Source organism: Perkinsus marinus (assembly GCF_000006405.1).
Source record: "Perkinsus marinus ATCC 50983 genomic scaffold scf_1104296932410, whole genome shotgun sequence".
Classification (NCBI taxonomy): Eukaryota; Perkinsozoa; order Perkinsida; family Perkinsidae; genus Perkinsus; species Perkinsus marinus.
The window spans coordinates 459704-472644 of NW_003215453.1; the positions used below are offsets into that span (position 1 = coordinate 459704).

The 12941-nt window shown below is 43.5% G+C and overlaps 2 protein-coding genes across 2 annotated transcripts in view; one reads left to right on the forward strand and one right to left on the reverse strand.

Moving 5' to 3' along the window:
• Positions 1–2493, reverse strand: part of Pmar_PMAR022338 (protein transport protein sec7, putative) — a gene marked incomplete at both ends in the record, with an annotated part of 13451 nt that extends 10958 nt beyond the window's left edge. The window contains 4 exons of the mRNA XM_002785546.1: positions 314–398; positions 1250–1369; positions 1799–1920; positions 2454–2493. Coding sequence (XP_002785592.1) covers positions 314–398; positions 1250–1369; positions 1799–1920; positions 2454–2493 — 367 coding nt within the window. The remainder of the gene's footprint in view (positions 1–313; positions 399–1249; positions 1370–1798; positions 1921–2453) is intronic.
• Positions 2494–6611: 4118 nt separating this feature from the next.
• On the forward strand, positions 6612–7655 carry Pmar_PMAR022339 (hypothetical protein; the record flags this gene model as incomplete). Its single annotated transcript, XM_002785547.1, has 1 exon — positions 6612–7655. One exon carries the CDS (start codon positions 6612–6614, stop codon positions 7380–7382), a length of 771 nt encoding a protein of 256 aa, XP_002785593.1. The 3' UTR covers positions 7383–7655.
• Positions 7656–12941: the final 5286 nt, after the last annotated feature.

The window sequence follows — 12941 nt, forward strand, 5'->3', positions numbered from 1 at the left end:
TTTTCCAGAAATCGTCTGAAATTATCAAACGATGAAGTAAACTTTTTGAAAAACTGAAAATATTTATGCCCTCCCAAAATTTTTTTCTGAAATTTTATTTTTTTCACATAACGATGATCTACAAGTTATATAATTCACGGTATAATAAAAAGAGTTATAAAACATATAATCAATCTTTTACGTTTATATATGACAGTATAATAATACCAAAAAAATGAAAAAAAAGTAAAAATAAAATTTTCCACCTATCTAATACTGTAAGAAATTTTATAAGACTACCACACCATCATCAACTCCCAAGGACAGACCTGACTAGCGATCCACTCCTCGCTCTGTTTCGCCTTCTCCTCACCCGAGAGCTCTTTCCCATCACTATTACCATCATTCGAAGTGAGCATCTAACACATATAAATCTATAACTCCTGCAATTTCGTGGCGCGCGGTAATTCCTTCACCCCTATTACAGTGTAAATCAAACCGTTATGTGAATCATTGAATCACTGTTGGAATATAAATTCGCTTTTTTCAGCTGAGCTCAGATATTTATATGCAAATTAGGGTAAATGTGTACAGAAACCAACAAAAAAAATTTTCAAAATTTCCTCAAAATTTTCTTATTAATAGTAGAAATTTTATATCATATATTCTGAAATCTCCAAAGTTTCGCGCAGTCGTCCTTCAAATTTTTCAAAAAACTGAAAATTGCCAAAAACCGTTGCAAATTTCCAGTATACTTCCAATACTAAATAAATCCCCAATCTTCGAGCTGTATAACAAACAATATAAGTAGCATTTTCAACACCTTCCATTTTTGATAAAATTCAACTTCGAGTAATATCACCAGGATCGTTTCAGAAGCGTTCCGTAGTTTCAAGTTGGGGAAAATTTAGATATGCATAACTGCATGATTCGCACTAAATACCATCAGAAAATTTGTGTTTTCTGCTGAGCACATGCAAATTTTTCCACATTCGATGAATTTGAGGAATAAATTTAGTGAGAGAAATCGGGCTTGAATTTTTTCTGAAAAATTTTTTGGGGGAATTTTCTCATCATATGCGTCACAAGTAGGGGAATATGTATTTTTGCTTTATTCAACTTCACTCCTGAGTTCCCGCACTACACTGCTATTGGATTTTCACCCATTTTACGCGAAGTGGCGTAATACTCTGCGAAAAATTTGCGCTATGCAGTAGTCGCGAAATCTGTTTCTCATATCACGGCCGCCCGTGAAACTCTATTAAATTACCTTCTTTTTAATGTCAGCCTCAGTGAGCTCAGTTCGCTGCACTACCGCATGCAATATTTGCGTCAACACTGCCTGTGCTGTCCTCTGTGCCAATTCTGATGATTTACCCGAACGATGAACCTAACAACAACATAAAGATATCCAAAATCTTCCGAGTGCGGTACTGTTGAGATGTGTTATATTCTACTAGTAATGTTCATGCGTATGCGTTACATCAACATGATAGTTGCTAATTTCATAAATTCCACTTTTCCCCTGTATATCGGCTAATACCAATCCACCATTTTCGTCGTTAATCATAGACGACCCCTCATTGAGATCGGACGCACTATGAAGGATACTCCTATCCTTTTCCTTGAGTAGCAAGGCAGATAGTATTCAGTATGGCCGCGAACTCAGCAGCAGCTCCGAAATGAGCGGCTGAGCTCAGGTATACTCCTATTACTGTAATAGAATTCAGAGTGAAAACAGAGCGCCATGCGCTACTCCTACTACTACTACTACTACTACTACTACTACTACTACTACTACCACTACTACTACTACTACCTCAAAGCACATCTTGACTCCTTTAATAAGGTCATCACCATGCACTGTACTACCATCACTAGCAGTAACAGCCGACAGCAGTTCCCTCAACGTCGTGAGTGTATGCTCATCATCACTAACACCTGTAAAATACAATACCCTTCTATCACTACATAATGCACAAATCTATTTATCAACTTGACCATGTGAAACAGTCCATGAAAAAAACACAATTCTGGAAAATTTTTTCACAGAATTTCTTTTGCTCTTTTTTACGAAATTTCCGGGGAAAAAACCAAAAATATTCCAACACTACAAACTGAAGGTTTTCGTGACGAATTCCTAATTCGCGGCTTCCCAAAATTTCCTAATTGCACTGTGAGAAAATATGCAACAATAAAATTCTGAGAAATTCCCATCAGTTTTCCCATAATTTGAAGTGAAACATATATTCCAACACAGTTCGCCCCGTGCTTTACTTGCTATAAATCACTTCGAACTGCATGAACCTATATTTTCAAATTTTCTCTACACGACGACTAGGAACACATTCTTCAATCAGTTTCCGATGAGAATATCATTTTCGCCGATGTTATCAAACCCTAAGGGAACGTTTTAGTTGAATTAGCTTTCGCCTCCAACACCAATAAAACGTCTTTGCTATTATTACTATTACCTCCAGTCCAACTCGAAATTCGCTCAATAATGTTCGCCATGATAACAATGACAAACAGAAACTATGATGAAAAGCAGTAGCGAATGTAAACACTTTAAACCCAACAACAATAACAGCGTTGAAATGAGGGGAGACAATATAACGTTTATACCATAAAGTGCTCTTCTCGAAAACCAGTCGAAAACAGCATATCACTAATCACACATAATTATATTATGATAGGAAGGGGGAGCCGCTTGATTTCGACGAGTCCAGACAGGCTGAACAGTGTGCCAGAATATACACATGGACAACAACTACGCGTGTTGATGACAAGGAAATTCGCTTAGGTTTTTGTAGAAAATACTTATTTCCTACAATAATGGAAAACACTAATGGAAAATATATTTCACGACTACTGCATATCACCGCGTTTCTCACCGAGTTTTACGACGTCACTTAACTTTGTAAAACTGGTTGTGAAACTCCAATGTCTCTTATAAGTAAAATCACAACTATGTCATATTTCTTTACTCAATGAGGACTTCATACAACTATTAATGGAACTAAGCAGTGTGCGAGAATATACATATGGTCATCAACTACGCGTGTTGATGACAATAAGAAAATTCGGAAATTCTCAATTTCTAATATAAACCTGAATCAGAAATCAACAAGAAAAAATTCCCATTTCTTTGAAAAATTCATCGGAAATCATCTGAATTTAAGAAAAAAAATCGCAAAATTTCTATCGATTTTCGCACTATTTTGCTCCCAAAGTCGCGTGCAAATTATGATAACGTAAACTCCTGATCGTCATCGATTGATCTAGACCTCAATATTTCCATGCTACATCAACATAATCGTGCGTAAAAAATTCCGGATCCTCATAATCGTCCGCCTTTGCTCCATTACATCATCAGCACAACCAAGACCTCAATCATTCTACTTGTTGATGGTCAACGTTTCACTTGTGACTCGTATAATCTACCGTAATGTCAAACGTGTATAATTCTGTTTCCACAAAAAAAGAAATCACTCTACTTCGTTATTCGCATTTCGCCTTGCATTTCTTGCATTAATGTCAAATCTGCGTAACAGGTGTCCATTTGTTGTTTCACAGGAGCCGTTCAATAAACCGACCTTGGAACTCATAATCGTTTCCAGAATTGCTTATCACACGTGCAATACGATGCTAGAATCGATTTTGACGTCCAGAATTGATTCAATGAACACCGAGACTGGTTAAGTACTTGTATAATCTACCAGACTCTGTGTACAATAACACGTGTAGAGCAGTGTGTGTGTGGGGGGGGGGAACATGCACACGGTCAACTACGTGTGTTGGTCACAATATGAAAACTCTGAGAAAATTTCAGGAAATTATTGTTGGTTTTTGTACACTTCTATTGAGAAGGACTACCCAAAATTTTCCCGGGGTTTTCATATTATCATCGACAATGTGTGTTGGTACCGCGTGAGAATATATGCCTGGTTTCCTCAGCTGAACTCAAGAGTTTCCTCACTTATTATAGGGGTTTATACACGATTTCGGGTTGAAGTGTACAAAAACCAATAACAATTTCCCAATTAAATTTCATCACCAATCTCATAATATATGTAGTTGACCATGTTCATACTCTGCCACACTGCTTGGTACGAACAGTGATGGATAAGTAGCTTTTCAGAAAAATTAATTATGTGTGTATTGCGGTTTGGGTTTACTGCATCGGAACGATCCCTCCATTGCACAAACATGACATCGATCGCTCTGCTAGCACGCATAGGTCCAGCGGCCAATGCTCAGTATACGTGTCCCCGTCGCGGGATTATCGGTTTGTGATGTTGATAATAGCTCCATTGTTATTAGTATCACTATCATCTCCTAATGACCAACTCTGTAGATAACCACACTCTTGAGTTAGCACTGGGAAGACTAGACCTCGAGCCAAGTGACACCGCAGTCTCAGTTTAAAGTTAAGCGCCGTGTTGGTTGAACCTTCCCAGCACTGAGGAACGCGATACGGAGGGGAGAGTGGAGATTAGAACAAAACGAACTTGAGCCAGATGGCTACGGCTCAACACGGACTCATGCGTGCACACTATCATTAACTCGTTATTAATTGCTTATATACCACGCTACAAGAGTCCCAAAGATCATCAAAACCAAACCAAATATCTGTCATCACCACTGGTTGACCAACCGTTTCTGATTCAATGGGCGATCGCTAACTTCCAGATCCGACCGAGCCCGGGATCTGGACACGCCCCCCTGGAGAGGTCGTCGAATCTTCACCACTCCACACTTCGTCATCCAGGTAAAGCCACTCTAGAGCGGATACACCCGGATCAGCCTGATCCCAAACAACCAGAACCCTGGACTTACCTTCAGCCGATCCACCGCGGTGATGAACCACAGAACACCCGTGGAACTGTTTATCGCCATCCTCGTGGGTGAGTAAGAATCTCAATCTCCGACCGACAAAAGTGGGACCGTGCTCCAACTCGGCGTCCACGCCACCGGCTAGTCCACGAATACGAAGTGGCAATAGGTTGAAGTGGTTTTCAGTGGTGATTCTTTCCAGCCGCCGATTCCCATTATCCGCATAGAGGATCTTATATCGCCGCGAGCTCAACCTTTCGACTACCCAACCGCATCGCCAGGCAGGGAATCCTTTCGATTTCGGCCCGTAAATCAGTACTGCATCACCGCATTGAAAACCGGCTCCCGACTTGGCAAAACGAGTACCGATGTTCTCTCGTCTTTGTAAAGGCCAGTAAAGGGACAAAAATGTCCTGACAAAACTCTCCCGACGAGCACCCAGTTGAGACGAATCGAATACGGCACCACTACAGTTTTTACCTTCCCTTAGATAGCCATATCGCAAATGGTCTGGCGTGAGGATTAAGAGCTCACCCTGGGATGACAGGTCCGCTCGACCGAGTGGTCTGTGATTGAGATGCCAGACCAACTCGTCCGCCAATGATTGTTTCGCCATGAGAGACCAACTCTTCGTCCCACGAAAACGACGAGACAGTAGTACCCGACCCACTCGCAGTGCGAAACGATGGTGAGTCTCCACCCCGCTGCACCAAGGGGCACGAGCATCAATTGGGATAGTCTCCGATCCGACCTCCCGTCGCACTTCCTCGCGAAACACCCGAGTGAGTACTGCACCATCGGCGATGATGTAGTTGAAGCCTCCTTCTCGGAGGTGTGCTCGTCTCACGGCAGCTGCTAATTCCACTGCCTCCCTACTACCCAAAGCCATCCAGCAGGCATGTCGAGTCTGAAGACAGTAGCACGAAAGATACAGCAGAGGAGGATCAGTCGAGAGTTTTATGACATCCACCGCCGTCACATAATACGGTGGTCTCTTCTTCTCCAACAGGCTCTCGTAGGAGAGTTCCGAGTCCACTGCGCTCGGACCTGCCACCCCCAAGGGCTGATCCCTTCTCCTCTTAGCCGAAAGTCGTTGGCATAGAATGCACGTTTTGACAACTTTTGTTGTCCAAAAAAACGACCAGACGAGGCCATGTCAATTCCTTGCGTCAACAACACGAGAGACGCGACTGCGGAGCCAAGATATGGCTATGGTCTTGGAACCTAGCAGGGCTAAAAGTCTAATGTTCACACTCAAGTTCGCAAGCACTAGGAGAATGTTTGCACGCATGTACAAAAAGGGTGTCACAGAGACTGACCAGGGCCCACTCTAAATTTGATTTCCTTCAGCAGTAATAATTACAGCGATTTTCCCCTCACTTTATTCAACGAAATCTACGCACAAAAAGCAACAGATTATTGCAACTTTATTCAACAAAAAGCACGAGATTTGCATTGAATCGCGACGGCTTCAGGATGGAAGTCTCCAACACAATTCAACATCATCTATATATTCCCTAGTGTCAAGTGAAATTGTTTATATGGAGCTCTCTGTGAGGAGCTTTATACGAAGGTGTTGAAGATTCATAATAGTTCCTCATAAGAGCACAAAAGGCTCCGCGTCTTATCCCTATCAGGGGCTGTTCATGCGCTATCGTGCACGTTTGTTCATGCGTGCATACTTTCATGCGTTCCCGCGGCAGCATAAGTGTCCAGCAACTAACGAGGATTCACAGAATTTACCCATCTCAATGCGGCTTCAAATATCCTGGTTTCACGTATAATCAAGTTTTTCCATGTTCATTCTCCTCCACCTTCTCCTAATCGTCAGTTCGGCTCTCGCCGATGCCTCCAATGATGGCACTTGTACTGCCCCGTCCTCAGACCAGACTCACACCGACTCTCCGTCTGGTCCTCATCTTATCGGAAAGTATCCTTCGCAGTGTTCGAGCCCTGGAGATCCGCTCAACGGGAAGTACTGTTGGTTCATCATCAACGACACTAATCAAGTCACTGGCAGTGCTTCTATTGGTTCCAACTTTTCGTCCACTGATAGTTTTGCTCAACTGCAGTTCGCGGTCCATCTGAGGGATGAAACCCCTGTTGATGTCGGTGTTCGGGTAGAGGGCAACTCTTCCATGCTCTTCGATTTGCCCTTGGGAATCAAGATTGAAACTCATTTTTCGATTCCAAAATACCAAGACACCGGTGGTGAGGATGGTGTTGGCGGTAAAAAGATCACTTTCCCTACACAACTACGCACACGTGTAAAAGTTCCTTGGAAGAAAAAAAAGGTTGAAGGGCATGCTGTTGACCGTGGCATCGCTTTCGTGAACACGACTGGTGGAACTTATCACTACCTGGTCACAGAGCCCAGGGTGACTGTTAAGACCAAATCTGTCAATTCGAGCATCTCGTATCATCTTGCCATCGCTACGAATGTCCTCTCTAAACGTTGGACTTATGATGCCTATGTTGATTACAAGATTGAGGGAGATTCGAAAGGTCTTCGTCTCAAGTCGTCGAACAGAATTTGGATATTCCAAGGGGGGATTGACATCGAGTAACTATCTTTACTGCTATAATTATCCTCTGGCTGAATCGGTCAATCTGATACGAGTCGTTCAATCGTTCGAGGTATTGCTCTATCATCCCCTTGCTCAGTATCCAACTCGTAAGCATTTGGCCGTTTTTATTCTAAGAATTGACAATCTTCAAGTCGGGAACTGAGTCCAGCTCAAGGTTTGGATTAAATTGCCTCTATCCGGTTCCATGACCACCAAAGGTGGTGCTTCTTGAGGCGCCAAGAAGAGAAGAGGGAGCTCCTACGCGTATCATAATCTATATGTCGGCCGAGGTTTCAATGATATTTCTCTCTTGTTGAGTTGCGTAACCAACTGGGGCGTTTACAGCATTTCCAGGTCAAATTAATTTTTTACCGACAAATTTAATTTTTTACCCATTTGGTTAATGTTTTACCTTTTGAATTAACGTTTTACCCATGGCTTTAATAAAATACCAAGAAAATTAATATTATACCCGGTTTATTTGAAAGTTTAGGAGTTTAATTTAATCAAGGCGTGACTCAGTAGAATCAACCGCCCAGGATGGGGCAACTATGCCACCCCAAGATATGCCTCAGTAAGGTTGAATTCTGAGGACGGGGCAACTATGCCACCCCAAAATATGACTCAGTAGAATCAACCGCCCAGGATGGGGCAACTATGCCACCCCAAGATATGCCTCAGTAAGGTTGAATTCTAAGGACGGGGCAACTATGCCACCCCAAAATATGACTCAGTAGAATCAACCGCCCAGGATGGGGCAACTATGCCACCCCAAGATATGCCTCAGTAAGGTTGAATTCTGAGGACGGGGCAACTATGCCACCCCAAAATATGACTCAGTAGAATCAACCGCCCAGGATGGGGCAACTATGCCACCCCAAGATATGCCTCAGTAAGGTTGAATTCTAAGGACGGGGCAACTATGCCACCCCAAAATATGACTCAGTAGAATCAACCGCCCAGGATGGGGCAACTATGCCACCCCAAGATATGCCTCAGTAAGGTTGAATTCTAAGGACGGGGTAACTATGCCACCCCAAAATATGACTCAGTAGAATCAACCGCCCAGGATGGGGCAACTATGCCACCCCAAGATATGCCTCCGTAAGGTTGAATTCTAAGGACGGGGCAACTATGCCACCCTAAAATATGACTCAGTAGGATCAATGTCCTCCAGAGAAATTGGCTTGATAATCATATTAATTACCACCTCCTTGAAAAACAAGGGATACGAAAACACGTTCTCTGAGAACGTGTTTTCGGACTAGAATAGTTCCTAGTGAGAACGGTTCTCACTAGAAACTTTTCTGGAAATGCCCATCTCATTGAATCTGCCGTTACGTCGAGGTATTTCAGTGATTTCGTTTCACGGCGGGAGTGAAATGGCATGACATAGCTGACGAGCCTCTCCCAGGATTAAGATTGGTGACAGCTGAATCTTGATGCAAAAGACGCGTTGTAGAAAAAAGTTATTCGACGCACAAACTTGAGGCATGGCAGGCTCTTCCATCAAGGTTCCTAGCGAAGACACGTCCTCGTGATACTCAGTTCATATTAATTGCTGTAATAACCGCTCCCCAATCTGGGATTCAAAAACACCGAATTAGTAATCCGTGAGCGAGTGGAAGGATCGACAAATTCCATGGTGGAGATCGCGGGTTCATCCCGGGGAGCAGGAACCTGACAAAGTTAGCCACAGAAGAACAGTACTGTGCGGACCGCATACTCTGGCACAATTTTTGCGCGGCACACGATTCTGGACAATCCATTGACGGTAACGATTTTGTGTATTTTAATCGGATGTTGCAGCTTGTGGATGGGAAATCTGTTGCGTATGATATTTTATACTGATTAATACCAAGTGTAGAAAGCACGAGCAGCTCGAATAGAGTTGTCGCATTTGCTTAAGAGTATTAATAATAGGGCGAGTGCGAGAGTCTTAGGCATAGCTTACGTGTGCATGCGCCAAACGGTCGGTTGCATTTGGAGTCTTTCGTGGGATTCTCTTGAGAATCATTGTTGACACCCCTGCCAACTTAGTCGACCGCAACTGAGTATTATCGTATACCCATTTGGTATTACCCATATCTACCTTTGGGATTATGCTGCTAGAGTCACTAGCATCGACAGCCAATAGTATCTATCGACGACCCGATCACGACTACGAATAGATCCGTTCGCATAGCAGTATTGTGAGATTCGAGTCAAATCACAAGGATCTACGGTTTATGACATTTCTTCATGTTGATGGGTCATCCTCATTTCATTTCAAGTCAGAAATTTGTCGGGATTGCTGCTCATTCATGGTATGTCGCTTCTCAGAAGTCTTGGTGTATTTGATAATGAGATTCTTCTACGTGCTGTACTTCATCATCGCCCTCGGCCACATCACGGCTGAGGAATCGGTGAGCGACCCCTCTACATATATCAGGGGTCTCGGTGGTAACGCATGCGCCAAGTGTAAAGCGCCTTGCAAGAAATGCAACCGTGCAAATGAGTGTTTGTGCCCCAAGGACACGGCCTCCGTTGACAGTTAATGGTATGAACTCGCTTGTTTGGGATGGTGGATACATCATCCATGGTTCCATCTTCTTTATTCTTCATTGGTATTGCATGCAGGTCTTGCTATGTATTGTATCGTACTTGATATACTGTACTTTTGAGCGCGAGATACACCAACGAGTTATTTTCTTTGTTAGCGAGTTGCATCAATCTGATACCATGAATGCGAGTGTTTACCATTCTCGATCGTTTCTTGTTGACGAGTCAGTCTGTTGTACGAGTCCCTCGTGATATGCATTCAATTGTATCAGTTATAATGCATTTGTTTAAGTCAACTGCTTAGTCTTTCGTAACTAGATTCCATGTCTGCGTCTTCTTATTACGATATCATTCATGCCCACCTTCAAGTCGGGAACTGACTCCAGCTTGAGGTTTCGAACACATTGCCTCCATCCGATTCTATGACCACCAAAGGAAATGGTCTTATGATATTTTATATGTCTAGAATAAATCATAAGTGCTAAAGTGATCCGCCTTTGAACATGATAAGATAATAGTAGTGGAAACAATTGAATAGTCGAAAGGGCTTCCTCACTAGATGGCTGTGCCCTTTGTAGACTCAAATATCGCTCACCCCTTTCAATGATATTCCACTCGCGTTGAGTTGCGTTTAATTTGGACAATATGATGGAAAGCACGGGCCATGTTTCGTGAACTAGATAAGATATCACGTGTATGATCGATCTTCGACTTCACAAGACTTGGTCCGCACTCGAAGCCTGCCACCTTGTCGGAACATAGATGGCTTCAAGATGGAGGATGACAAGTTCAACCCAACACTCTTTTTCGATGGGACATCTCAAGTTCATGACGGCTCACAGAATGAGTCAGGAGTTTCTCCCTCGACCGATTGGTCCTTTCCTTTCTAACGAGCAATACATGGTTCACAGCCACGCTCATCTACTCAAAGGCGCCCGATGGACGCCCTCTGCTGATGGGAAGGTCTTGAATATACCTCCTCCCGCCTTGGCCGCAGCTTATGTGCCTCGGTCAATGAGTCCCAATTGAGCCCGGTCTCACCGCAGTTACTCGTGATTGAAGTGTTGAGTGAATAATCTCGTTAGGGAGGCAGAATTTATCTGCGCGGATTGTAGGCCTGAGTAAGATCAATTCGATAGGATGGGGCAACTATGCCACCCAAGATATGCCTTAGTAAGATCAAGTTAATAGGATGGGGCAACTATGCCACCCAAGATATGCCTTAGTAAGATCAAGTTAATAGGATGGGGCAACTACGTCACCCCCAGATATGCCTCAATAAGATCAACTTCCGAGGATGGGGCAACTATGCCACCCCAAAATATGACTCAGTAGGATTAACCGCCCAGGATGTGGCAACACTGCCACTCCAAAATATGACTCAGTAGAATCAACCGCCCAGGATGGGGCAACTATGCCACCCCAAGATATGCCTCAGTAAGGTTGAATTCTAAGGACGGGGCAACTATGCCACCTCAAGATATGTCTCAGTAAGGTTGAATTCTAAGGACGGGGCAACTATGCCACCCCAAAATATGACTCAGTAGGATTAACCGCCCAGGATGTGGCAACACTGCCACTCCAAAATATGACTCAGTAGAATCAACCGCCCAGGATGGGGCAACTATGCCACCCCAAGATATGCCTCAGTAAGGTTGAATTCTAAGGACGGGGCAACTATGCCACCCCAAAATATGACTCAGTAGAATCAACCGCCCAGGATGGGGCAACTATGCCACCCCAAGATATGCCTCAGTAAGGTTGAATTCTAAGGACGGGGCAACTATGCCACCCTAAAGTATGACTCAGTAGGATCAATGTCCTCCAGAGAAATTGGCTTGATAATCATATTACTTATCACCTCCTTGAGAAACAAAGGATACGGAACTTTTCTGGAAATGCCCATCTGATTGAATCTGCCGTTACGTCGAGGTATTTCAGTGATTTCGTTTCACGGCGGGAGTGAAATGGCATGACATAGCTGACGAGCCTCTCCCAGGATTAAGATTGGTGACAGTTGAATCTTGATGCAAAAGACGCGTTGTAGAAAAAAGTTATTCGACGCACAAGTTTGAGGCATGGCAGGCTCTTCCATCAAGGTTCCTAGCGAAGACATGTCCTCGTGATACTCAGTTCATATCAATTGCTGTAATAACCGCTCCCCAACCTGGGATTCAAAAACACCGAATTAGTAATCCGTGAGCGAGTGGAAGGATCGACAAATTCCATGGTGGAGATCGCGGGTCCATCCCGGGGAACAGGAACCTGACAAAGTTAGCCACAGAAGAACAGTACTGTGCGGACCGCATACTATGGCACAATTTTTGCGCGGCACACGATTCTGGACAATCCATTGACGGTAACGATTTTGTGTATTTTATTCGGATGTTGCAGCTTGTGGATGGGAAATCTGTTGCGTATGATATTTTATACTGATTAATACCAAGTGTAGAAAGCACGAGCAGCTCGAATAGAGTTGTCGCATTTGCTTAAGAGTGTTAATAATAGGGCGAGTGCGAGAGTCTTAGGCATAGCTTACGTGTGCATGCGCCAAACGGTCGGTTGCATTTGGAGTCTTTCGTGGGATTCTCTTGAGAATCAAGGTTGACACCTCTGCCAACTTAGTCGACCGCAACTGAGTATTATCGTATACCCATTTGGTATTACCCATATCTACCTTTGGGATTATGTTGCTAGAGTCACTAGCATCGACAGCCAATAGTATCTATCGACGACCCGATCACGACTACGAATAGATCCGTTCGCAGAGCAGTATTGTGAGATTCGAGTCAAATCACAAGGATTTACGGTTTATGACATTTCTTCATGTTGATGGGTCATCCTCATTTCATTTCAAGTCAGAAATTTGTCGGGATTGCTGCTCATTCATGGTATGTCGCTTCTCAGAAGTCTTGGTGTATTTGATAATGAGATTCTTCTACGTGCTGTACTTCATCATCGCCCTCGGCCACATCACGGCTGAGGAATCGGTGAGCGACCCCTCTACATATATCAGGG